General features: G+C 31.9%; 2 protein-coding genes across 4 annotated transcripts; one reads left to right on the top strand and one right to left on the bottom strand.

Moving 5' to 3' along the window:
* Positions 1–194: 194 nt before the first annotated feature.
* LOC111714313 (uncharacterized) lies at positions 195–17,854 on the bottom strand. Of its 3 annotated transcripts, XM_023489398.1 has the most exons (19): positions 17,672–17,853; positions 17,082–17,163; positions 16,654–16,719; positions 15,241–15,297; positions 15,100–15,138; positions 13,287–13,339; positions 12,451–12,557; positions 11,934–12,028; positions 9,992–10,097; positions 8,378–8,437; positions 7,322–7,394; positions 5,444–5,531; positions 5,003–5,075; positions 4,333–4,653; positions 4,032–4,129; positions 2,343–2,420; positions 1,804–1,919; positions 1,422–1,488; positions 195–337 (listed from the first exon to the last, which is right to left on the bottom strand). In XM_023489398.1, exons 1-19 carry the CDS (start codon positions 17,814–17,816, stop codon positions 259–261), a joined length of 1,803 nt encoding a protein of 600 aa, XP_023345166.1. In that variant the 5' UTR covers positions 17,817–17,853; the 3' UTR covers positions 195–258. The 3 variants fall into 3 exon arrangements, with proteins under 3 accessions (XP_023345166.1, XP_023345172.1, XP_023345179.1); XM_023489404.1 differs by lacking the exons at positions 195–337; positions 1,422–1,488 and adding an exon at positions 1,557–1,602 and having other exon boundaries at positions 17,672–17,854; XM_023489411.1 differs by lacking the exons at positions 195–337; positions 1,422–1,488 and adding an exon at positions 1,609–1,716 and having other exon boundaries at positions 17,672–17,854.
* Positions 17,855–19,928: 2,074 nt separating this feature from the next.
* Positions 19,929–27,522, top strand: LOC111714157 (uncharacterized). Its single transcript, XM_023489208.1, has 11 exons — positions 19,929–20,117; positions 20,847–20,946; positions 21,523–21,621; positions 21,684–21,978; positions 22,584–22,742; positions 22,806–23,103; positions 23,165–24,252; positions 24,911–25,082; positions 25,180–25,342; positions 26,591–26,652; positions 27,117–27,522. Exons 1-11 carry the CDS (start codon positions 19,931–19,933, stop codon positions 27,209–27,211), a joined length of 2,718 nt encoding a protein of 905 aa, XP_023344976.1. The 5' UTR covers positions 19,929–19,930; the 3' UTR covers positions 27,212–27,522.
* The last annotated feature ends 425 nt before the right edge of the window (positions 27,523–27,947 follow it).

Raw genomic sequence — 27,947 nt, 5'->3', positions numbered from 1 at the left:
CCGCAACCTCCGGATCCTACTCCATTTCTCTTCCTGATGGCAGAATCTAGACTGTGACCTACACTGTCTCCGATGCTTACTCTGGATACGTCGCTGACGTCACAAAAATAAAAATAAAAATAAAAATAAAAAATAAAAAATCAATTTAAAGCTCTTTTGTTTTTGAGATTTCTTATATATATATATGTAGCAAAAACAAAAATATAATCTTTATTCTTTATATTAATGATATTAGTTTAACAAAACTTTAAAATTTTGTCAAAATGTCTTCTTAATAATTCTTTCTGAATGTGTTTGATTAAAGTGATGGGCTGCAGGTGTTTCTATTTCTCGAATTCTGAAAAAAGTACAAATGTGAAAACAATATTGAAAAACTGTACATTCAGTTATGTTCAAATAATTGGGCAAGCGGGAGTTTAACATTAGTAAAAATTATATCTATCTGAAGAATCTAAATTGTTGGCTATAAAAACTAAATTATTAGGAACAATGATTTTTTGGTGTCCAAATTTAATGAAGTTGAGCCGCGGCTTAAATCTGCAAAAAACGGTTTCAATTGAGCGCCGGCTTAAATCTTGAAAAATTAAATACAATTTTAAGTGGAATTAGCCATATTTGAGCCGCCGCTTAAAAGCAGCGGCTTAAACTCTTAAAATTCGGCATTGGGAATGTTATTTTAGATATTTGAGGAAAATATAGTTTATTTACTTAAATTTCTAAACGGAACTGTTTGCATCATCGAGAGAAAAGAATATAACATTTTCAAACTTGAATTAATTATAAAATAAAGCAATAGTTGAAAATCGATTATACGTTTCTATTTGCATATTAAAAATGCTAACAAGCAAAGTAAATAATTCTACGTTAACTCAAGTTTATCTTAAACAAAGAGCAAAAATATGATAATATAGAAAACAAGTGTGAATCTTTTTTCGGTAGAATTTAAAAACTGTCAAAAAAAAGCATTTTTAAATGATTTATTTAGAATAGTTGCACAGTTGTGAGGTATATCTCACAAATTGTTCGCTGCAGTGATCAGAGACATTTTTCTGCTTTGTACATTTAAAACTGTCTAATTATTGAACAATAATTATAAATATTTAAAGGACTGCAGACGAAATTTTAAGTGACAATAATAGAGTGGCATGTCTGATCTGATTCCTAGCAGAACCTTTACAATCTTTGTCTTTTCAAGAATATGTGATACATCTATCATTTCCTCCATCAAAATTGATTGCTTTGGTTAGTAGTTTCTTATAAAGTAACTTGCGGACTTTTGTTTTAGAAACAATTGAAGATATTGTCTGAATTAAACACTCCACATTATTGATTAGATGAAGGTTTATGGGGTACCAATGTGAATAGAGCATGCTCCCTTTTTTAAAAAATAAGGTTACTTGAAATTACGTCTAATAACTCACCTACTCCTTGTATCAAGTCTACAGACTAGATCCCCTGTATCCAGTTTACTATGTGTGCATACATATCCTAGACAATATCCAGTTTACTATGTGTGCATACATATCCTAGACAATATCCAGTTTACTATTTGTACATACATATCCTAGACAATATCCAGTTTACTATGTGTACATACATATTCTAGACAATATCCAGTTTACTATGTGTACATACATATCCTAGACAATATCCAGTTTACTATGTGTACATACATATCCTAGACAATATCCAGTTTACTATGTGTACATACATATCCTAAAAAATATCCAGTTTACGATGGATATTGTCTAGGATATGAATGTGGGACTTTATTTTTGGTCCCACTGAATGCATATGATTTACCTATGTTGTCGTTATTACAATGTAGATGAACTCCTACACCACCCTGGACTGGTAGTATTAGTGTGTCGGGTATATCAGACAGGGTTAGATTTAACACCAGATCTGGTACAAAAACCCTAGATATAGATATATATATAAAGAATAGATAAACGGTCGTGGTCGGCGTATATTAATACAAGGAAGACGACTTTAATTTGGATTTTTAACAAGCTTTTAATTAAGCAGCATAAAGCTTCTCTTTGTTTACATGTAAACTTGTAGTTTGAAATCAAAAAGTAGTCTACATTGCATTGATATAAACGCCACCGAACATACAGGGTGTTCTATATGCATGACAGTTAAGAAACGACATTAAGGTTGTTAATGAAATAATTTGCCATTCATTAATGGGTTGTCATCTTTGCATTTACGCATTCAGTCCCTTTTCTTCAAAGGCCATTTGTTTTATAGTATTTTGTTTATTTAGCTAAATAAAATATAAATATATAGCTAAATAAAATATAAATATATAGCTGAATAAAATATAAATATATAATTACCTGGGTTGAATATTAATGGAGAATATTGGATCTGAACAATTTGATTTCTTTCCTTCATATAATCCTTCCAACTCTCGTCTGCAGACAACCAACAATAAACTTACTTAAAGGGAGTGTTTTCAAAAAATGAAGGGGGGTAAAAGTGCTTTTAAGCGCTACTAATCTTACTTCTATCTGTTGCGTCTATAAGGAGAAAATTGTTAAAAATGACTCATGCTGAAGAACTTAGCGTCCATATAAATTCATAAAGTTTCAACATTCAACTTGGATCGTAAAAACTGAATTTAATTCCTAAACAATCATTTAGATATTACAACCAATAATCATCGATTATTTTTCGACGCATTCGTATATAGTTGATATTTCATATTTTCTATTTTTTATTTTCTGAGAGTTACGTTTGAAAACATTTTTTTTATGTTTCGAGGATTTTTGATAATGAAGACGCCATTTCATATTTTCCAGGAATGTCGAAAATCCAGCGCCAGCGAAATACTATTAAAAAAAAAATCAAAAATTTTATGAAATAATAAATAGATACGAATGCGTCGAAAAATTATCGATGACTATTGGTTTTAATATCTGAATGATTGTGTCATTTTTCAATAGAGGCTTCTCAGCAAAAAAGTCTGGCACATGTCTTGTTAAAATAAACAATAGATAACACTTTTTGAGTCTGATAAACGACGGTAGCTTCCACATTTTAAAATCAGATTTAAGTTTAAAAAGTACCATGTACATCGGGCATTGTCATCTTACCATGAAGGATCAGTTAAAATTACGTTTACATTACCTTTTAGAAAGGGGCTGTTTTCAACTTTTAAATCGAACTATTCTGTATGAAGTCTACGTTGACTTGTCGGCCCGTTAAATAACGTTGTATTCATGGAAACAGATGTTTTCTTTTAGCCATCATAAACGAACATAAAAAAATATTCTTTCAGTCTATAATAAGGAGAATTTGTGTTAGTCATTTCACACGAAGTGTTCCATACGTCGAAGTAATTAACACAAAGTGTTCCATGTCGAACTAGTTCACACAAAGTGTTCCATAGGTTGAACTATTTCACACAAAGTGTTCCATAGGTTGAACTATTTCACACAAAGTGTTCCATAGGTCGAACTATTTCACACAAAGTGTTCCATAGGTTGAACTATTTCACACAAAGTGTTCCATAGGTCGAACTATTTCACACAAAGTGTTCCATAGGTTGAACTATTTCACACAAAGTGTTCCATAGGTCGAACTATTTCACACAAAGTGTTCCATAGGTCGAACTATTTCACACAAAGTGTTCCATATTTCGAACTATCCTCGGTTCATTTTAAAAGGACCAACACAATTTGTTCCAATATTTTTTATTTATGCAGAAAGTGAATATCACGTTAGACTCCAAATCTTAATGAAATTTTAATCAAAAATTGTTTTTTTAAAGATCTTTACAAATTGAAAAGAACTAGTATTTTGAAATTTGAATTTTGAATTTGCTCATAACGTCATAATCAAGACTAGAGTAGTTACGAGGTCTCACACAGTCGACAGTTGTACCACTAATCTAGCATAAAAATGACCTCTAGTCCTTTTGTTCATTTAGAGTTTAAGGCGGGTCGGGTATAAGGGCGTTTAGAGGAAAGTTGGTAACGCCCCAATTGAATTATTTGATTTTATAAAGTGTTTAATGTTTGTTCCTTGAGAGTACACTTGTCTGGACAGGAGAGTATTTAATAATTGTATTATTGTCTTCAACTTTTGTAGCATTAAGCACTCCTTCGATTAACCAACCAACCTGAATCAAATAAGACATGATAATATCAAACAAATATTTCTATATATATTGCTTTACTGTTTGTATTCAATAAACGTCAAAACGGCTGAACCAATTAGAAATACTTTTGTGTGTTTATGTCAAAATTTCTCGTTTTATAGTATTTTTTTTTGAAAATCAAGAAAAAATTTTGGAAAAAATGATCTCATTGTAAGAATTATCACCTGTGGAATCAGAACAACATTCTTAATATCCGGCATCAGAAACATTGAGATAAAAACCCCTTCATCCCTCCCTCCTACATCCTTCTCACTTTCATTCCTCCCTTCTCTGTCCTTCTCAATTTTATTTTTTCCATCTCCGTTCTCTTCTTTTAAACCTGTTTCTTCTCTTTTCTCCTCTTCTACTTCTTCTTCTTCTTCTCGTTCTTCTACTTCTTCATCTATTTGTTCTTCTAGTTGCTCTTTGATTTCAAATTCTTTATTAAGAACATCTATCAAATATACTTGTTGTTCTAGAAGTGTATCGCCATAGGCTCGATGGATCTAAAAAAAAATTCAATTTTGAATTGTTAAAGTTTTCCTTGAAGTTAATCAGATAAATTATTATCAACATCAGACCAAAACTGTTTCAAAAATCAAATAGAATGATTTGATAAAAATCGTAATATAATTTTTTGTCAAATTGACTGATCCTTACTTAAAACTCAAGTTGTCTAATCTTTGTAACTTGAAAGCAATAACCAATTAATATGTTTCTAACAATAATGAATAAAGTTTAAAAAATTCAAAATCGAAGGTTTAAACAAGCAGGATGCAAGAATAAAGGACCTAATATAATTAGATTTTGAGTCGAGTAATCAGCTTTTTATTCAGTATCAATGATAAAAAATACCTTTATCATGTTGTCATAAACCATCCATTCTTTATAAACATTTCCATCTACATCTCCAGTTAGTAAATGTCTTCTGAAAATAATCTTTTAAAAATATCTAGAAAGGATATCTAGTTTCAAATTCTTTTTAGTCTTTTTTAGTTAGTCATAGAAAGTTTTAGTTAACGAGTTTTGTAGATTTACACATTTCCCCCCTCTGCTTTAGGTTTTATTTAGTTACATAGCTTTAGGGAACCCAGCTTTGCCTGAAAACAAAAATTTCTTTATTAAAGTCGCCAAAATGTTTATATTAAGCTAAGAACATTTTTGTGGTTATTCAGAGTTCCCAATCAAGATTAATGCAAAACGGTCAAGTGGTTCCTGAGTTATGATCAACTAACAAACAAACAGGCAGACACACAAAATTACCACTATTTAAATGATAGTAAGTATTTATATTACCTAAGAAACTGGTTCCGAAGTCCGTTATTCCTTCCTTTTCCCAGGTAAGACAGTGTCGTAAAACTTCCCAGACCCCCTGAACTTCGTCCTAAACACGTGCTCTAGCTAAATACATGTTCTAGAATTCAGACCTACTAGAATTCAGGTCTAAACACATGTTCTAGAATTTAGACCTAGACACGTGTTTTATAATTTAGACCCAAACACATGTTCTAAAATTTAGACATAAATACGTGTTCTAGAATTTAGACCTACTAGAATTTAGACTTAAACACATGTTCTAGAATTCAGGTCTAAACATGTGTTCTAGAATTCAGACATAAATACGTGTTCTAGAATTTAGACCTAAACACATGTTCTATAATTCAGGCCTATAAACGTGTTCTAGAATTCAGACCTAAACATGTGTTCTATAATTTAAACCTAGACACATGTTCTATAATTGAGGTCTAAACACATATTATAGAATTCAGATCTAAACACGCGTTTTGCGTGTTCTATAATTCAGACCTAAACACATGTTCTATAATTCAGGTCTAAACACGTGTTCTATAATTCAGGTCTAAACACGTGTTCTATAATTCAGGTCTAAACATGTGTTCTATAATTCAGGTTTAAACACGTGTTCTATAATTCAGGTTTAAACACTTGTTCCAGATTTCAGGTTTAAACATGTGTTCTATAATTCGACAGGTTTAAACACATGTTCTATAATTCAGGTCTAAACATGTTTTCTATAATTCAGGTTTAAACATGTGTTCTAGAATTAAGAAGCATGTTTTTCTTAAAAAAGATTTTTAAGTGTTTAGCATTTATTCTAAATCTCAACAAAAGAAAAAATTTAAACTTTTCAAAAAAATTAATACCACAATATATTTTTAACAAAGATGTCTCAAACGACTCAAACAATTAATTTTCCAAAAACAAAGTTTTCAATGTACGAAATACTTCCTGCATTAAAGTATTTAAAATTCATTTAATTATTGAAATGTTTAAAAGTATGAGCAAACACTTGACTTGCCTCCTTTATACCATGTTCACTTCAGCATGACATTGTCAACACTTTATCACTCAACACATTTATTGAGTGTCGCCTAAGCTGCACTCTGCAGTAGGTTGTTGTAATTTTTGAACACTTTCGACGAAAAAATATCGCAATTTTCGATGTAATTTGACCGCAGTTTCGCAAAATCTTGGTGAAATCTATATTTTGAAATCTATTGTTAGTATATCTACAAACTAAAGAAGTATATTTAAATGTTATTTACAGGTATTTAAACACATATAGGATTTAAACTGAAGATGAAAATTTAAAAAACAGACAAAACGACTTTATCAGAATGTATTACAATTATGATATTAGCTAAACTTAGTTTGGAAAATAATTTTTTTTTTTTGAGTAAAAAGCATAAAAATGTTCTGATATATATCGAAATTCGCGAAAAAGAAACTTTCGAAATATTGCGAAATTTAAATAAAGAAATTAATTGAAAATTTGAAAACCCTACTTTGCATGTTGCTACGGTTTACCATAAGCTCAATTTTTAAAACAGTCTTAAACCCATTCTCAGTTAAGAGGGTTGTAAGTATAATATATCTATAATCCTTAATGAGTTTTAAGGAATAAATGAGGTTGATGTTTGGGTTTCCATTGCAAAAATTTACAAGTAAACGAAGAGAACTTTTTTATGATTTGCTCTTTTTCTATAATTATGTGTATCCATGTTATTAAGTTTGTTAGATATCAAAATTGAAATAGAAAGTCGTCTTTATTGAATTAATATATAAGACGACGACTGTACAATATCTAATTATGCATTGTAATTTGTAATATGTTGTAATATAATTGTAAATGGGTTAATTTATACTAAACCTCACCCCTGGCACTAGCTCTTATATCTTCTGCTAGATGAACTGCATCTACAGCAAACCATCTTCGCTTTTTCAACTCCTTTATTCGAAACAATTCTAACTTATTTCCTTTGAAAACGTTATTTAGCAATTTTTTTCTGTATATTGGTTTTAATAAATGTTTAGTTTAATCTAAAATCTAAATACAGTCTTCGCAGTATGTATCAATACAATAAAGACAACTTTCTATTTCAATTAATATTTCCTCCAAGCTTTCAAACAAACAGAAACACTTAGACATTTAAACAAAGAGAAGTTGTCAACCAAAAGCTTTTCTTATTGTTTACTTGCAAACTTGTAATTTGAAAATTAATGTTTACGGATTTAAGTATTATCAATAAAAGTCATCTTTGTTGTATTGATATAATCGCCGACTACTTTAAAAGGATACAGAATGGCTCAAAAATTATAGCAATTTATCAGCGGTCCTTGAAAGTTGGAAAATAAGAATAAATGATTAAATTTTTTCAAAATATGAATTAAAAATCTGAGTTACAGGGTATACCCACAAAGAATGAGACTTCAAAAGACTATTGAACAGAATTTATACTGTCTGTTTCCTTATATTCATAATTCACTGAAATTGTAAATTTCTTTCTTTCTTTTAATATACAGTGAAACCCTTAATAACGAATACATGGGAAGAATTTATCAAATGTCGTCTTGACAATTTTTCAGTGATTTTATACTATATTACGTAAATTTCAGTAGTTGCGAAAATAAATAAATAGTCATGAATTTATGCGGGAACAGTTTTAAAGAGTTTCATATAATAATTTAATTAAAAAAACTAAATATCTGCAACATTCCATTATCAGAAAGTGAAGAATACGACATTTGATGAATTCTTTTGATGTATTCGTTATTAAGGGTTTCACTGTATTAGATTATATTTAAGGCAGAAGACATAGTTTAACCCCTGAATCGTCAAATTCCACGAGTTTTAGGTCGTCTTTACAGTCTCATCCTTTGTGGGTAACTCTGTATATTTTGATAATTTTTGGTTAGTTAAGAGTTACTCCCCTGGTTAACATGTGAAAGAGAGAGTAATTCTGGTATTTCATCATTACTCAGCATCAACACCTGTAACAGAAATATTTGATGAAGACGACATTACTGAGTACCAGAACCTACACATAAGTAAACATCACACTAAGACGACATTACTGAGTACCAGAACCTACACATGAGTAAACATTAACTAATATGACATTACTGAGTACCAGAACCTGCACATTAGTAAACATCAAACTAAGGCGACATTACTAAGTAACAGAACCTGCAAATGATTAAACATCAACTAATATGACATTACTAAGTAACAGAACCTACACATGAGTAAACATCAAACTAAGACGACATTAATGAGTAACAGAACCTGCGCATGAGTAAACTTCAAACTAAGACGACATTACTGAGTACCAGAACCTGCACATGATTAAACATCAACTAATATGACATTTCTGAGTACCAGAACCTGCACATGAGTAAACATCAACTAATATGACATTACTGAGTACCAGAACCTACACATGAGTAAACATTAAATTAAGGCGACATTACTAAGTAACAGAACCTGCACATGAGTAAACATAAACTAAGACGACATTAATGAGTAACAGAACCTGTACATGAGTAAACATCAAACTGAGACGACATTACTGAGTAACAGAACCTGCACATAATTAAACATCAACTAATATGACATTACTAAGTAACAGAACCTACACATGAGTAACATCAACTAATATGACATTACGGAGTACCAGAACCTACACATGAGTAAACATTTAATAAAGGCGACATTACTAAGTAACAGAACCTGCGCATGAGTAAACATAAACTAAGACGACATTAATGAGTAACAGAACCTGTACATGAGTAAACATCAAACTGAGACGACATTACTGAGTAACAAAACTCATAATACATTCCACTCCAAAAATAGGGGGTCACTTGAAATTACGTTTACAGTCCTTTTAATAATAAATAATATTCTTGTTACATGTGCCGTAGGATAAAGAGATATTAGACTACATGAACAGATAAAGGATTATCACCTGTACTGTAGGATGAAGGGATATGAGGCTGCCCAAACCACTGATAAAGGATTAGTACCTGTACTGTAGGATGAAGGGATATGAGGCTGCCCATACTACTGATAAAGGATTATCACCTGTGCTGTAGGATGAAGGGATATGAGGCTGCCCAAACTACTGATAGGGGATTATCACCTGTACTGTAGGATGAAGGGATATGAGGCTGCCCATACTACTGATAAAGGATTATCACCTGTGCTGTAGGATGAAGGGATATGAGGCTGCCCAAACTACTGATAGGGGATTATCACCTGTACTGTAGGATGGAGGGATATGAGGCTGCCCAAACTACTGATAAAGGATTATCACCTGTACTGTAGGATGAAGGGATATAAGGCTGCCCAAACTACTGATAAAGGATTATCACCTGTGCTGTAGGATAAAGGGATATAAGGCTACCCAAACTACAGATAAAGGATTATCACCTGTGCTGTAGGATAAAGGGATATAAGGCTACCCAAACTACTGATAAAGGATTATCACCTGTGTAGGATGAAGGGATATGAGGCTGCCCAAACTACCGATAAAGGATTATCACCTGTGCTGTAGGATGAAGGGATATAAGGCTGCCCATACTACTGATAATCTCAAAAGCATCACTCTTAGGATACTGGGAAGGGGTGTAGACAACAGGGTTTAGCAAACTGTAAAAAATAATCATTGTTAATTAAAGAATTTAAAACCTTTTTGCTGTAAAAAATACTTCTTTGGAGTTTGTTTAGTGTTTAAATGAAACCCTGCCTTCTGAGTTAAATAGAAAAACTTTATTTCTGTATAAAATGTGATAAAAAGATCATATTAATATAAATGAAAGGGATTATAGGCTAACGTCGAATCGAATTTAGTGGTGCTATTAATCTTACTTAAAAAAGGGTTAAAAAAACTATTTATACCAAAGAACGTAGGACCCATAGAAAGTTGCATTGACGGGCGGATTTTTGGTAATGTCAATTTGGTAATGACAATTTGATAATGAAAATTTGGTAATGACAATTTGGTAATGACAATTTGGTAATGACAATTTGGTAATGACAATTTGGTAATGACAATTTGGTAATGACAATTTGGTAATGACAATTTGGTAACGACAATTTGGTAATGAAAATATGGTAACTACAAAAAAGTGACAATTTGGTAATAAGATTTTGGTAACTACGAAAAAGTGACAATTTGTTGATAAAAGTTAAATTTAATTTAATTTAATGTTAAATAATTTGCTGTTTCTCACATTATTTAGGGTTAGGTTAGGTTAAGACAATTTCTGGGCCGAGCGCTGCGGCTAGGATGGGCTAGGGGGCCGAGCGCTGCGGCCTATTAAAAGTTTAATAATGTGCTGTTTCTCTCATTATTTAGGGTTAGGTTAGGTTAAGACAATTTCCGGGCCGAGCGCTGCGGCTAGGATGGGCATGGGGGCCGAGTGCTGCGGCCTATTAAATGTTAAATAATGTGCGGTCTCTCTCAATATTTTGGGTTAGGTTAGGTTAGGTTAAGACAATTTATGGGCCGAGAGCTGCGGCTAGGGTGGGCCGAGCGCTGCGGGCTATTAAATGTTAAATAATTTGCTGCTTCTCACATTATTTTGAGTTAGGTTAGGTTAAGCCAATTTCTGGGCCGAGCGCTGCGGCTAGGATGGGCTAGGGGCCAAGCACTGCATCCTCTTAAATGTTAAATGTTGATTATAAAAGGGACAGTTTGGTAACTACATATAAAAAGTAACATTAATAACTTCCTAACATTGACATACATAAAGTCCGTTCTTGTTGTAGTATTTGAATCCTAGAAGGGGTGATGAATAAGAAATTCATGATCCTTAAGTAGTCTCCTCTTCTTACAGTATATGACACAAGTGCAGGTTGAAACGTGTTTTTTAGAAAATATTGCGAATTTTACAATTATTTTTGGCGCATTTCTTTTGTGCAGAAATAAAAGATTCCTAGAATCAATTATCTTCAATTGAATATAAAACTAAAAATTAGACAATTTTACATAATGTCACTTTTATTTCGTTTACCAAATTGTCAACTTATGACGTTACCAAATTTTTATTACCAAATTGTCACTTTTTTGTTGTTACCAATTTGTCGTTACCAAATTGTCACTTTTGTGAGCTTACCAAATTGTCATTACCAAATTGTCGTTACCAAATTGTCACCTTACCAAATTGTCATTACCAAATTGTCATTACCAAATTGACATTACCAAAAATCCGCCCATCGTTGCATTATTTCACTCAGATTGGAAATAATTCAAATGAATTTAAAATGAAATATTCAGATATTGCAACCTATAATTGGCGAATTCAATTTGATGCATCGGTATTTAGCTAATATTTCATATTAACTTTTATTTTTTTTGTACACAATTTACTTTAAACGACGATTATTTGGCCGCTTGGCTTCTCTGCCCTTAACGTTTCAGGAGTGCGATTTGTAAAAAAATGTTAAAGGGAAACCGCGCTTTATGGACGACTAAAAACTAGCCTGATTCTGTTAAATGATTTGACAGCTTGTACAAAGCTATCGTAGAGGTCACTGGCGGGCTGGTCATCACGCATTACAGGGAGAACCTTAACTCCCTGAAGAATACAGTGAAAAAATTACAAAAAGCTTAAAAAGACATCTTTAAATTTTTTAATTCTAGTATAGTATAAATGATTAAACACAATTTCTCTAAAACATGAAGTTTTTAATTCACAACATGGACGGTATTGTTGATTGAATTTTTAAGTCTTTGCAAATTTGTTTAATCCTTAGATATCTTTGCACCTGATGGTTGAAACCTTTTATATTTCAAACTTAGATTGTTTAATCTAGCAGAAAATTCATAGTTCGAAATATCTAAGGTCTATAACATTGGGTTGCAAAGATAAAGGGATTGAAATAAGAGTTTGTTACAAAGACTCAATTCCTTTCACAAAGCTTTAAGTGATTCTGTTTTTGAAAAGGAAACGACTAATTCTAAGTTTTCATAATTAAATAACAAATGGAATAAACTAACCTCAGATTCTGGTTTGGATTGGTTTATCAGAGTAAGATAAGCTTCTGCTAGAAGATTAAGGTTTGGACTTTGTTTTATAACAGCAGCCTTTGACTTTTCACCTCGCCCTTTTATATACGGTGGTAGACGATTATATCAAAATAATGAAGACGACTTTTCCTAAAGCTTTTATTGTTTTAAAGATTTTTTAAGGATGACAAGCTTACAAGTAATTAAAAAAGCATTTTTAATCTTATAGCTTCTCTTTGTTAACATGTTTTTGTGCATCCATGCTGTTTAAAGATTAATTTAAATAAAAAGTCGACAGACGTCTTTGATTCATAATCATCCGGCACCGTAGTTAGAAATAAAATAATTATACAAGTTATTATTATATTATCTTTTGACTATTAAAGGGACTAAAGAAACAATTTCCAGTGGCAATGTCATATTTGCACTGGTACCCTTTAAACCTTAGGCTGATGAAGGTATTCAAGGATTTATCTACACACAAAAACACTTAAAGATGTAAGCAAATTGTTTACATCAGAAATATAAATATCTACTTTACAGAAGTAACAAATTTGTCTTTGTATTTTGGAAACCCCCGCTAGACTTATAGAATATTACTGATTTTTGAGAAATACAAATATACAGGGTACCAAAGATATTTTTGTTTTTCTATCTGAAAAATGAAATTTTTGATTTGTGGTTTCTCCATAAACGAATCAAATCTTGAGCTTACCAGATTTTAAGGGGTACCGTTGTAAATCGTACATTAACATGTCTTTTTGACATCTGTCAGCTCAGTTATTTTTAATGAATATTATTGTTATAATATATTTAAAATGATTTACCTGGTCTAAGATTATCGCAAATTAAGATACAATCAGTACAGTTCTCGGTTACTCTGCAGTTTTTATTTTATTTTAAAAATAAATTAATTATTTTCATTTTTCAAGTTTAGGTTAAATTTAATGTATTTTCCCCGCGCAAGTTAATTAAAATTATCTGTTAAACTGCATTTTCAAAAGAATATTCAAAAATGTCGTCGTTGTTGTTGTTTTATCAGTAATACAGAGTGTTCCAAAAAACATGGGAATTCAGAGACGAATTCGACATCGAATTTGTTATGAATTGTAATACCTAATTTCAAAAGCCATATTGTTATTTTATAAAGGGTAAAGGGTAAAAGACTGTAAAGATGTTTTTATAACAAGATGAACAGTGAAGACGGACAAGTTTACTCTGTTTGTATTCTGCAATTTTCTTGTTTTACTAATACACCCTTATGCAGTAAAAACAAAAACAAACAAAATGTGAACATAGCAGACAAAACAGATTACAGCTTTCTCAGTAGGTATCACTATACTAAATCAAAGAATTATCTAAAAAGACGATATTGAATTTGTCACTGAATTCCCATGTTTATTGGGACACCCTGTATAATACATAGTGTCCCACATCATATTGGATCGTGAATAGCATTAAGGGGTGATTTCCGGAAGTAATCACAAATTTTTTAAAAAAATGAATGAATCATTAAGTTTGGAAAAGGCTTATTCGAAAATTTGCTCTCAGAAAATACAAGACTCCGTTGGACGATGATATAGATGCATGACAGTTGGTGAATAGTTTAGAATGTCTTCTTCCATAATGTGTTAAGATGTTTGATACCAATGACAATAATAAAAATATTATTTGGGAGTCATTTTATAGTAAAATTGATTTCAAAGTAAAATATATTTAAACAAAAGATTTTTCTAACGAAATAAACTGCAAATAGCCTTTAATATCTAATACAGTATATGGAAGACGATATTCATAACTATTTATCGCTGTCATGTTTAGTGGGACACCCTGTAGATAAATAGATGTTACCGCCCATGCAATTTGGATCAGACGCTATCAAGATCAAAAATCAGTGCCCGATTCAAAGTGAAATATTTCTGAGGATTCAAATTTTTAAATCAGGATTTGAACCGGCAGTTGTTGGTTAAGCGACCTCTCCAATTCATTAAATACGGTCCCTTGATCCTAATATTTGAACTGGTCCTGTCAACTCCGGCGAGTCGAATAGAAAGGCTAAGCTTTCTTCTGGTTTTGTTTTCAATAGCCCTATTATTACATACAATGGTCAATGACTACAGGGTGGCCCAATAAACATGGGAATTCTGTGACGAATTCTATATCGTCTTTTTAAATAATTCTTTGATTTAGTATAGTCATACCTACTGAGAAAGCTGTAATCTGTAAGAGTTTCGTCTGCTATGTTCACATTTTGTTTGTTTATGTTTTGACTGCATAAGGAATTGTACTTGGTAAAACAAGAAAAAACAAACAGAGTAAACTTGTCCGTGTTCACTGTTCATCGTGCGGAAACATAAAAGACACATCTTTACAGTCTTTTACCCTTTTCAATTTCATAAAATAAACTCTAGCAGGCATAATAATATTATGGGTTTTTAACTTAGGTATTTCAATGCTAATTCAAACAAAGACGATATCCAATTCGTCACTGAATTTCCATGTTTTTTGGGACACCCTGTACCTTATTTATTTTTAACCTATTTCTGTAATCTGACATTTTTAGAAAAAAACGTTCGTTTTTAAATGCTCATATTTTTTCTAATAACTTAATATTTGATAACAAATTTCCAAAATAATTTCCTGTAAAGCTCTGGAGATATAACATCAATCAGAAATAACCTAAACAATTAATTTATCTCATTTTCTCAATTGCTGATCAGAAAAGTTCATGAAAACTAAAAAACAGTTTGAATCCAAAATTATAAAGAAACTCTTCTTTACCTCACTCCAGTCTTGTGCAATCTGATAAAACTGTCTTCATCTGTTTCATTTACAGATCTAAAACAAACTATTATAATACATTTCTTTATTACAGGGTGTCCCAATAAACATGGAAATTGAGGGACGACTTGAAACGCGTCTTTGATTTCTGATATTTAATGCATGGCAAAGAAAGTATAAAATCGAGGCTGAACGTTATACGGGCTTTTCATAAAGTAGGCTACCTTTCTTTTGTCTTAAAAATTGACGAAGATATTAGATACTCAGACATTTTTGATTAATTAAAGGGAGTGTTCGCGAAAAATGAAAGGGGGTATAGGTTTAATGCGATTAAAAAGCGGTTTTGATCGCTACTAATCTTACTTCTATCTGTTGCGTTTATAAGGAGAAAATTGTTAAAGACGTCTCATACCGAATAACTTAGCGCCCATACAAATTCAGAAAATTGCAACATACAACTTAGACCGTAAAAAATCAATTTAATTTCAAACAAATCATTCAGATATTACAACCTATGGTCATTGATTATCTTTCGCCACATTTGTATATAGTTGATTTTTCATAATATGTTTTAATTGTTATGATCTGAGAGTTACTTATAAAAACATTTATTCCTGTTTCGAGGATATTTGGTAATGAAGACGATATTTTTATATTTTCTCGGAATTAACAGATAGAAGTAAGATTAGTAGCAATCAAAAGCGCTTTTTTATCGCATTAAGCCTATACCCCCTTTCATTTTTCGCGAACACTCCCTTTAAATAAATTGGAATTTGTACACATTTTACAATATCTCTGTCAATTTTGAAGATAAAAAAAGTAGACCACATATTAAAAACCTAAAACCCTGGCATTTTTTAAATTAGATATTTGAACTAGAATGTTGCAATAATTGTGTTCAATGAAAAAATGCCGTATGGATCTAAGACGATTCAAAAGTCGTCACTTAATTCCCATATTTATTGGGACACCCTGTACAATATTCCGGGTTCAAAACTTGTGTGTGAAATAGCGCTAATCTTCGACGCTTAATCTCGTTATCCACTGAGACAAATTCTAAATGTGATAGATTACTCAGTTTTAGTTATTCCTACATGGTACTAACACCACGAGATCTCCATTCGTAACCATAGATCTAGACGTGATATGAAAACTTGCATCAATATTTTAAACTGGTTCGACGCCTTGGCCTTTGATTTACCTTAATAATTTCATTGCGTTAAAAAGCTTGCAAATTTTGGATTACTGTTGAGGACTGTACAACTAACAAATTTGATCACGGGATTTGCAACAAAAATGTTTAACTTCAATAGTTAATTTATCCTAACAAAACCATTTTTATGAACCTTTCCCCCATGTCCCCTTTCATTTTTAACTTTTAAGAAACCCCCCCCCATACACACACAATTATACCTTAGCTTGAGCCTGATAGCACCTGGCGGGGATAACACTGCTTGCCCGGCAGCTATTTCTATATCTCTATAATAATTAGAAACATTTATGCACATTTGAATTAATCTTTATTTAAAGAGGCTGTTTTCGTAAATTTAAGTCATCCTCAGATAACACAACTTTAATCAGATCAATGTGAAAATTGGCTTATTCGGGTACCGTTGTGAATTGAACATTCAACTTTTTTTAAATAAGTGTCATTTTAAACTACGTGTTACGGTCCCTTTAAGATTGCCATCAATACTACCATTAAATCTTGAATTTCATTTTCTGGAGAACTTCTAAACTATATGAGAGGAAATTGTTATTTTTTTAACTTTCCAGACTAAAAAAGTTAGCTAAACATTACAAAGACACCAAATAATATAATTATTCTTAACAGTACTCACGTTATTGCAGTACCCGCAGCGGATATGTACCGTGTACCAAGTGTAGTCTCTGGATTGTACAGTAGTCCAACTGGTAACTCTTCTGTAATAACACAATTATTGTTTTCATGGGGGAATAAAATTCTTTGTTGCAATATAGATAGATATCTAAATAAAGCGGTTTAGCAAATTCAAACTTATTTTTAATAAGTCAAATTCCTAGATAATAATGTATCTAATAATCTAGCTGTTTAAGTACCAATTAGTCATTGTGCTGTTTTAAATTTTCTAATGTCCAATGTTTTCAACATAGTAGTCGTAAACACCTTTTGCATCAAATTTTTTTAATGCATAGTGTAGGGTTGAGGACGGTGTCTTAAAAAAAAGAAATGGTTAATAACTTTTTTATTAATTAAGCAACAGCAATACTCCCTTAAACCCTTGTAACCATTGAAGTTAGAGGTCTAATTTTTTTTTATGAAAACTTGGACTAGGGATATGTGCAAAATCATAGGGGGGGGGGGGTTGGAAAACACCCCCCCCCTATCTTTATTAGACAAAAATAGCCCGATCGGGATAGGGTTAAAGATATATGTGTCTTTAATACTTACGTGTAGTATATCCGATCAGCTGATTGCTGACCAGTAGAACCAGAACAGCTGCGAGTACGAGAAAGAAAGCTGCGATCAACAGAAAACAAAATCGTGGATTTCCCTCCTTTTTCCCGCGGTTACCACGTGATGAACCAGCCGCCATCTTATCTTTTTGGATTTAAAAATAACTAATATATTTGATTACACATTTAAATAATCCAGATTCGAGCAGATTCTATGATGCAATTTTTCATACTTAAGAAATCTAGAAATATAATACAGCACTGAAAAAATTCACTTGCAATAGATAATTTTACAACCATGTTATTCAATTAATAACTTCACTCACTCTCTCTCGTAGTTTGTTAAAAAAATATAGGGTTGAATCCCTGTGGCAATTGATAAACTAAATACTATTCGGAATCAACATGAATGGGGGAGGGGGGCTACCCCCATTGCATTTGCCTTTACATTTGCATCATTCGTAATTGGATACGGGACAATCATTTATAACACATTTCATTCTCTAAACTCTGATAAACTGTTGTTTAAGATTAACGATATTTGTATTATAAAAAGATTTTAAAAAAGAAAGAACTGTGTCTAGGGATGTTAACATTTTCATTTTTTTAAAAAACAATCGTTTCGTTATGAAAACGACGACGAAAAATCGAATTCGAAGCGAACATTTTTTTTAAAAAGTTCGTTTTTTAAAAACAATCGTTTTTTATGAAACTCGTCGTTTCGTTCACGTTCGTTCACGACGACCCTTTGTTTACTAAGAGAGGAAACCAACCTCTGGGCATCTGTTCTTATCATTGAGTAGTTTTTAAGAAAATATCAAGAAGTTTTAGCTCCACCACAACTGTTTAACTTCATGTAAGACGACATGCATTAAAGTTGCATGTATTTTTTTCTTCAAAAACGATCGTTTTCCCAAAAACGACCGTTTTTATACAGTTCGTCGTTTTTTTCTAATGATCGTTAACACAATTGTTAATAAAACGTTTTTTTTTAACGATCGTTTTTGAAAACGATTGAAAAACGAAACAAAAAACGATCGTTTTCAAAAACGATAAAAAACCCTTACTGTGCCTTTTGATCACTTAAAAAAATACCGCTTTTATTCACGGCCCTCTTTTCGTATTGCAGGGATATTCACAAAGGATTAGACTTCAAATGCTAATTTGACAGTCAAGGTTATTTAACTTTAAAAGCTCGTCTTCCTATTTCAGAGTTATATTTCTGGTTATTACCAAAGAGAATAGAATATAATTTGTATAATCTGTGAACTTTTACATGAATTGTACACTTTGAACTACCTTTCAGGCTGATAGGGACTGACAAAATGCATAGCAAGGGAATGTTTAAATTCCCCTCTTATATATTCTATTCTCTTTGGTTATTACTGTTTATTAAAATATTTCTTAATATAACCGGGGAAAAGAATCAATATCCGAGTTGAACTGTTCAGCCACTGTGTTTGTTAATACAACTGATAAGAAGGTTCAAGTTGACCGTTTGACCCTTGGTTCAGGCTGNGAATAGGAGTAAAGCGGAAGGGGGGGGGGGTCAATGAGGGGAGTGGGTGAATTATTATTAACTTACCCAGAAATGATGAGAAATCAAAGACGACTGTACGGAATTTTTAAGACTGTTTTTTACATTCTAAATTCTATATAGCTCTTTTCTTCTTCTTTAAACGTTCTTACCACAGAGATCTGAAACTTGTGTTTGTCCATAAGTTGTCAAGACTGGGTTGACTTTGAAGTGTCAGAACGCCTTGGTCTTTAATTTTAGTGGAAAAAATAATTAAACATTTTAGTAAATTTGGACAAATACATTTTATAACTGCAGCGAGCATATTCTGTTTAAAATGAGTTTTCCATATTTAACTATATTTCATGGGCAGAATCCATGCAGTGCACAGTGATCAAAAGGTTGCAGGGCTAAAGTAAAAATTGTTGAGAATTATACCAATTAATTCTGAAAACAAGAGCTATAATGGCTTTATAGTTCTCAAATCTACATGTCTAGAACTACAAAAAGTACCAGTGAGTTTGTGAGGTAAAAATTAAAAGTCAGGAAAAAGTTACTTATGAGAAAATTACCTATACAAAGTGTACTATACAAAATGTTATATATGAGAATGATACTATACATATATGTATACCTTTACTGCAACTTAATGACACAACTTCTTCTTTATGTTCAACTCAATTCAAACTGCCCATGAAGTTTTAAACACCTTGATCATTTATTTCATTTCAGCATATAATGGCAGCAAAAGAGGAGAAATTAAAGAAGTGCATTTGGTACGCAATCTTCATAGCATTAGTTGTAGTCACCGCAACTCAGCTGATGCTCCTGTGTGATGGGTGGGAAGAGAGACCATTTGAAACTGTAATTGAAAATGTTCCGAAACAGAGAATCCCATATCCAAGTGTTACTGTTTGCCCAGCAGGTACAGAGTTTTCAAACAAAAAACAGAAATCCAAAAAGGTCAAGGAAAAGGTAAAATCGCATAAGTTATCCCAGAATATTGCATATTGTGGAATGTGGGTTTAGTACAACTGAGAAATTGAAGTTTTAGATAATTAATAAAGGGAAAATAGAATAAGCCTTTCTTGAATTCAAAACAAAGTATGGTGTGGTAGGGCTCCCAAAAGTTCTATTAACAAGTTGAAAATAAACAGAAATTTTATTAATGAAAAACATTGTCTTAGACAGCAAAGAAGTTTCTTTATACCCATACTTATATATTTGGTGTAAGGTACTTTCTTAAAGGAATTTTCCAAAGGGCGACTTCCCAAGTAACAATCTCCCAAGTGGCAAATTCCCAAATGGGCAATTTCCCAAGTGGCAACTTCCAAAAGGTTAGGTTAGACCCTCTGAGGCGCCTCAGGCTTCTATGGGGGTCGATCGATGCGGCTAAGATGGGCTAAGGGGCAGAGCGCCGTGGCTAGATAAGGCTGGGGGCCTAGCACTGCAGCTAGGACAGACTTGTGAAGTTGGGAAACTGCACATTTGGGAAGTTAGCATTTGGGAAAATACCCTTGGGAAGTTGCCACTTGGGAAAAATCCTTACCTAGTAAACCCAATTATTGAAATGACAATTATAATTCTGTGGCATTAAGGCCTGAAATATTTTTGTGATTCCAAAGTTGTTAAGATTAAGAATCATGTCTTTCAGGTTCAACTATTTGGTCTGGGGTGCAACAATTTCTGAATGAAATGGAATTTAAAGATGAATATAGAGACATGTTGAAACAATCTTATAACATGCTTCTAAGGTGATGTAGCCTTTAAATACATAACAATCATGGAAACAAGAATCATAAAAGAAAAAAAATCCAATATGAGTTTTTTTTCAATTCAAGCAATTTTTCCAACTTTGTGTTGCTTCTGGCCTGAAAAAAATAGCATAATCCTGTTTCTATTTGATCTTCTAATATGAATTTGCCTAGCATCAAATGATAGATAAGTTCCTCTTTCCTAGATAGAGATGTTAGCGTTTGACTTTTAAAATCTTGTTCGATCATTGTTTGTGAATGACCCATTTTGTTAACTTTTTTCAATCGTTCGAAAAAATTGAATTAAATCATTCACAAAATTATCCTTTATTTTCCATCTATTTCATTCGTTTTCTCGCAAAATTATCGTTCAGTAAAATTGTTTGTTCAGTAAAATTATTTGTCAGGTAAAATCGTTTGTTCAGTTAAAAAACGGTAGTTTTTTCAAAAGTTTGTTAAAAAAAATTGTTATGTACGAAAAAACCGTAGTTTTTTTTAAAAGTTTGATCAAAAAATCTTAGGTAAGATACATAATTTTAACACTCTGCTTGTTACAAAATATGAAAATTTTTTAAGGTTGAAATTGGTTTTCCTAAGAGTAATGCCTGAAAGAGAAAATCCATATTTTCAAACCTATCAAGACTGTGAAAATTTGAATAATTACCTCATGAATAGGTAAGAATTTTATAGACAAATGCAGTTAAAATGTCTTTATAAATGTACTTTTAAATATTTAGTGAGGCCTGCAATTTTGCAATGTATGTCATAGAAATGACCAGTAGAATGATTAGTGAGGATGTACTCATCAACCGAACCCTGTCTAAATATCAGAAGAATAGACTGAATGTTCGATATGAAGAAATTGAAGATGTAGGTTGCGCTGGAGAAGGGTTTGCTTGTAAACTAAGTTTTAATCTCCAGTATCCAGAATCTATGCCTGATTATAGCTGGCTATCTAGTTACCTAGATCTACTAACAGTGGAAATAGTTGAAAGTGGAGTATCTGAAAACCCATTTGATAAAGTTTTCAAGGTTTGTATTTCTTTCCTTTATATAATGGGTATATGAAATACAGTTATTCATAGAAAAGTAGTAATTATTTGAGAAGTAAGATCAAATTCACAGTTTTTCTGACAAAGGACTGAGGACTGTATTTAATGAATTTGAAATCTATAACCGGGTAACCACATGTCTTGAATTGGCGATTTTCTTTTCTTTTATTATCAAGTTTATAATTTGGATGCAGATGAATAGATACTTTGGTCACAGATTTATCAAAAAATGAGACAAAGTTAAACTATGTAGGCGTACATAACTTTTTTTCTTGCCTTCTGATCAAAGTTGTAGGAAACACAATTTTGCCATTTCTAGTTATTTATGAAAGGATTTGAGTCTTTGCCACAAGCTCAAATTTTCTATTTCCAATTTCTTTGCAATCTAATGGTGTAACTCTTTGATATTTCAAACTTAGATCATTTGATCCAACAGAATTTAATTTAAAGTTTAAATTACCTAAGGTCTACAACTTTGGGTTGCAAAGAAATGGGGATTAGAAAATCATAGTTTGTGGCAAAGACTCAGTTCCTTTGGCCTTAGTGGATTACTTTTAATGAAATTATATTCATAATATCTATTAGGAAATATATCTGCCTTCTTCTGTTACTTCTCCAGATTCATCTGAGTGTACATGGTGTAAATATGAACAAGAGATCCCAACCACTTCAGATAATCTAGTCTGGGAAATTATTAGAAATCAAAACTTTACCTTTAGCTTACCCCCACCTAATAACATTGAGGTGAATATGATTTTTAAAAGAATTAACAATATTGAAAATAGAATTTAAAGATGCATATTTTAGTCTTATGTATTATCACCTAATGACAGCCTATGGCCTTTACTATCAGAAAAGTTTAAAGAATTATTGATGCTTTCCAAGTTGCAGTTTCAGAACTTCAACAATCTTGGAGATTTTCTTGTTCCCTTAGCAAAACAATATTTATACAATGATAACAATCTGGGTTATCTTACTCACCAGTTGATTGAAAACACAGAAAAAGAATTACAAGATTTCTTCAGATTAATTCTTCAAGAAATAACTGGAGAATATGAGTTGTCCTGGAGTTTAATAGATGCTGTTGATATTCTGGTAATTCTAGGTAGGTCTTCTTTTCCTCTGAATTTGATTTAAAGAATTCATACTCATATTTATATTCATAGGTGGATATCAAGTTATTAGAAACAGAGTTTTTGAACATCAAAATATTTTTGCTGGACAAAACAGTTGGCTAAGTCTGACCAAAACTGAGAAACAATGTGTATCTGTTGAATATGAGAAGCTTTTTAACAATCTACCTGAGTTTGAGGACCCATGCATTGACCCATCCAGCATGTGCAAGCAATTCTGTAAGAATATGGGACTAATGCAAAAACATGCAAAAGATGAGAAAATACAAAAGTTGTTGCGCTATGTCTCCCATCCAGCTAAATATTCTAAGAACAGCACCTGGACTGTGCCATTTTGTTTCACAGGAAATGAACAAGAGAAGTTTACACAATTGATAAAGAAACCAAATGTAAATACTGGATCTAATGAAACCAACTATGGATACAAATTCTGTGAATCTGTTGAACAAAGTTTCACAGATGTAGGTTTATGCACAACTTTCCATGATGTCCATGCAATCTATCCTCCAAATGGAATGACTAAACTTTTTGACAATGGGATAGCCTTGATTTTGGATTCTTTTGCAGATTTTAGTGTTACAGAAGAACTAAGAACCTTCAGAGATAATTCTATTATAGTTGATCGAATGACCCTTAACTTCCCTGAAACTTTAACGGATGACAACTTTAATAATTTTCATATCGTTCTTCATTCCAGTAATGATGTTCCTCTTTTTCAAGGACCTGTAGACAACAAAATTTCTTTGATAAATGGTGAAGATTTTAATACTAATTATTTGAGAGAATATAGGGTTCCTTTTACTGTAAAAATAACAGAGACTGAGCAGTTCTTAGAAAAATACAGTATTACAAAGCGCAAGTGTAGGTTTAAGCATGAACTTGGAGAAATGAAATTATTCCAAAAATATACCAAACAAAATTGCATCTTTGAATGTAAACTAGAGATGGTAAGGAAGAAGTGTAACTGTTTACCCTGGTATCTGGACCTCAAGAAACAAACTGAACCTGTGTGTAACCTATTTGGGAATAAATGCTATGAACAGAGCACCATACAGGCAAACCGATTTCTTGACTTCAGTAATCCATACAGTCCATCCTGTGATTGCTTTCCAGATTGTGAGGTAGGTATACAAACTTGAGAAAAACAAGCAATTTCATTATATTGCCACTGGCAATTGTCATAAATACAAATGATTTTAAATCTTTATTATTTAGTTTCTTATTCTAACAGACATTACAACCTCTGATAGCTTTAAGCAAACTCTAAGAAAATATGACTTTCTCTTGAAAGAAATGGAAAAAAACAAATAGATTATCAAGTACAATAGGTGGCAACAGAGAAATGGATCAATTATACACGATGTCACAAGTGTCAAATATAACAAGGAAAACAATTAATTTTCTCACATTATTTGACATGTTTTTCAAGATTAAATAAAAAGTGTAAAAACGGAAAATAAATAACACATAAAATTGCACCTTTTTCACTGTAAGATAAGCTCTTTATTCCAAAATTATCACTAATATCAATAATTTTGTCGGACACAATCTGAGTTAACACTTGTGATGTAAGAATACAGCTGTACTGAGAGTGTACAAATACTATGTTGCCATCTATTGTACTTATCAATATATTTGGAAAAAGTAACATTTATTACCCTGTTTCCTGCTCTGTGGGTTCTGTCTGAATTTTTTTTTTGCCAAATTTATTTAAATATTAACAACAAGAGTTTGAATTGATTAAAAAACTGAATCAGACATTCAAATGCCATTTTTTAGGGTGTGAGCTATATTCCGATTTCTGCGACAAAAACACTAACAGCGTTGGAGAATAGAAACATTTTAGATCTTGAACCTAAAAACAGGTTCAATTCATGGGAAGATGAAGCAATGGTTATCCAGCAAAACCAGAAGAAATTTCTATTTGAATATGTTGTAGACGCACCGAAAGGTAAATAGGATAGCAAATAAAGTTTTGCATATTGATTTTTTGTAAAATTTGTATGTGACTATTCTCTTTTGTTTAACTCATCAGCAAACATGTTTAGGAGATAGAAGCCAGATATTTTACAGATCCAACATGACAGCAGATATAGACAACCTGGATTCTAAAAGAGTCTGTAGAGAAAGTCTTATAAACTGTTTAATTAGGGATAGGGCCCTCAATCTTGCATCAGTTTGGTTGGATTTTCAGGACAACTTTTTTATCAAGTAAATTAATCAATATTTGCAGTTTTGCATGTTTAAGTATAAATAAAAACAAATCTGACGAATTGACTGTTTTTCAGTAAACAATAGATATTGACAAAATGGGTCCCAGAATTACAGCTGGAAAAACGCTGAGTTTAGTTATGCATCTTGTATCCTACAGGGGATGCTGGAAGCATAGATTAAAACAAAACTTCATCTTCAGCTTGGTGCACTGAAAGAGGAGTTTAACCCCTCGTGGGAATACAAGCCATGCACAACGATACCGGTTTTTTACTCGACCAGATGTGAGGACTGGACTGCCAAGGAAGATACCTCTCAAGAGAGCTTTCAGGAATCACAACTCACCATTTTGCATAAGGGGTGCAGTTATGGGTAATTTCCTTAATTCCCCTAACTGGGAAACAGTATAAAATGAGGGAACACAGGGAGAAATCCCCTATACCCTTCTTTCTACAAACCTCCTTATCTCTCTCCTACCTGCTCCACAACTCGATGTTAATAGAACTATTTGGAGAGCCTTAAAGTGTAAAAACAAGAAACAAGAAGCAAGAAGAAAAAAAAATTGAACAGAAAAAAATGGATGGGAAATCTCTTGACAGTAGAGATGGGTGCTTAAAGCAAGATAATCAAGAAAGAAGAAGAAAACTTTGAACAGGAAAAATTAGAAGGGGATTTGAGCTTTACGCTACTATTTATTGTTTTTCACTGAGTGCGAATAAAGACAAATACACAGGATGGCAGACGTCCCATCCCCCCCTCTATGTCCTACTCGAGATAAAAAACTGGAAAATATGTAAAATGCCCCCCTCACCCCTCTCCCCCCCATTAAAGAAAATTTTATTGGAAGTGTGTTATAGCTAGGAATGCAAGAGCTGACTTAGTAACATGACTAAAGCAAAATTTAAAAACAAACAAGGGAGAGAGTAACCTTGCCATTCTCAAAATATAGAATATAGATACAGGGCTCCAAAAAATAGTTCTGCCTCTGCAATTTGGCTAGCTGCAGAAAACATCCAAAAAATTCATTTATTTTTATTTTCAAAATTAGCCAAAGTATGATTGAAGGATGGACAAGGAATGGAGGATCAAGAAGAAAGAATGAAAAACAAGAAATATAGAATGTTTCCATCTGATATCATATTAAAATTTAAAAATATTGTAAAATTTAATTAAAATAAATTATTAAAGTTAAAAATCTATTGACAAAATGGTAGACAAAAATGATTTACAATATTTGATTTTTCATAGGGAGAAACTGATTGACAGAGTTCCACTTGGAGATAGGATTTCAGCCATTGGAGGAACTCTTGGTAACTTTTAAAAATTTAATAGTTGAGAATATTAAAAGCTGATTTTAAGTTGTCATAATACATACAATTTTATGTCCTAATAGATAAAAAATCTTTTTACGAAAAGTTGAACATTTATATACATTTACATTTCTTTTTCATTCACAATTTAAAACTTCTGAAATTAGAATGTTACATGTTGCATATTGACCTATTTTTTGGCACGATCCAAGAATAACATATGCCTGGAGGAAAATATGAAAAAAAAGACAATTTTTATCGACTGCTTGAGTTTACAGTAATTCATAGGCAACCAACAATAACTCTATAAATATTTTTGAAATTAACTTGTGTAAATTAAATCTTTAATAAATATGCATAAAGAGCAAAACGTCCTCAACTGAGAAATTTTTGGACAGGGTAACACCAACCAATGGGTGCACCAGTGCAATACAATATTTGTACTATTTGCTAATATTTTCAAGGTTTGTTTCTCGGTTTTTCATTCCTTGGACTTGTTGATGTAATTTACTGGATGGTTAAACCACTTGGATACTGGGTCATCAGAAAGAGAAACTAATTGAAAAAGTGTGGAAAATCAGGTCTATATTTATTCATAACATTGTCTCCTTATCATGGCACTCAAAGAAACTTGGTTATGATTACTTTAAAGTGTTAACAGTGAAGAATGTTTCACAGCAGTTTCACTATTAAAAATAGATTAACTTAAGCCTGTTAATTTTGACTCTGATTCAATCTTAAGCGTAATTTACTTAAGTTTAATGTGAAAAAGCTTGAATCTTGAATTCTAAAGATCCTTTTAATGATTCGAAATTGGGAAAATACAGAGTGTCCCATATTATATTGGATTATCTCCAAGCTTTTGACGCCAAAATATGCAAAAATTACTTAAAAAACCTAGTATTATATGCAAGAAATATTTATATTTACCTTATAGATTTTTTTTAATGATTGATTCTTTTTGAATTTTCTTTTAAGTCCCTAAATTCTCAATTTAGAGCTATTGACGATCTAATATGATGATGGACATGGTAGTTTAGCTTTATAATAGCAAAATCTTATTTCTTGTACAGGGTGTCCCAAAAAACATGGGAATTCAGTGACAAATTTTTATAGATATCGTCTTTGTTATGAATTAGCATTGTAATACCTAATTTCAAAAGCCATAATATTATTATGTCTGCTAGAGTTTATTTTATGAAAAGGGTAAAAGACTGTAAAGATGTGTCTATAATGTCTCCGCAAGATGGACAGTGAAGACGGACAAGTTTACTCTGTTTGTACTGCAATTTTCT

The sequence above is a fragment of the Eurytemora carolleeae genome, unplaced genomic scaffold (genome assembly GCF_000591075.1).
Source record: "Eurytemora carolleeae unplaced genomic scaffold, Eaff_2.0 scaffold149, whole genome shotgun sequence".
NCBI classification, from domain to species: domain Eukaryota; kingdom Metazoa; phylum Arthropoda; class Copepoda; order Calanoida; family Temoridae; genus Eurytemora; species Eurytemora carolleeae.
Note: the sequence above shows the minus strand (reverse complement) of the source record. Positions and strands in the feature narration are given on the sequence as shown.

Excerpts from the sequence above, each read along its gene's own strand:
- LOC111714313 (XM_023489398.1), bottom strand. The coding sequence starts at position 17,816 with ATGGCGGCTGGTTCATCACGTGGTAACCGCGGGAAAAAGGAGGGAAAT. Across the intron at positions 17,164-17,671 it reads GCTGATCGGATATACTACAC|AAGAGTTACCAGTTGGACTA; the intron begins GTAAGTATTAAA and ends GTGTTATTACAG. Across the intron at positions 8,438-9,991 it reads CCCTTCATCCTACAGCACAG|GTGTTGATGCTGAGTAATGA; the intron begins GTGATAATCCTT and ends TTTCTGTTACAG.
- LOC111714157 (XM_023489208.1), top strand. The coding sequence starts at position 19,931 with ATGGCAGCAAAAGAGGAGAAATTAAAGAAGTGCATTTGGTACGCAATC. Across the intron at positions 20,118-20,846 it reads TGTTACTGTTTGCCCAGCAG|GTTCAACTATTTGGTCTGGG; the intron begins GTACAGAGTTTT and ends CATGTCTTTCAG. Across the intron at positions 23,104-23,164 it reads TGATATTCTGGTAATTCTAG|GTGGATATCAAGTTATTAGA; the intron begins GTAGGTCTTCTT and ends TTATATTCATAG.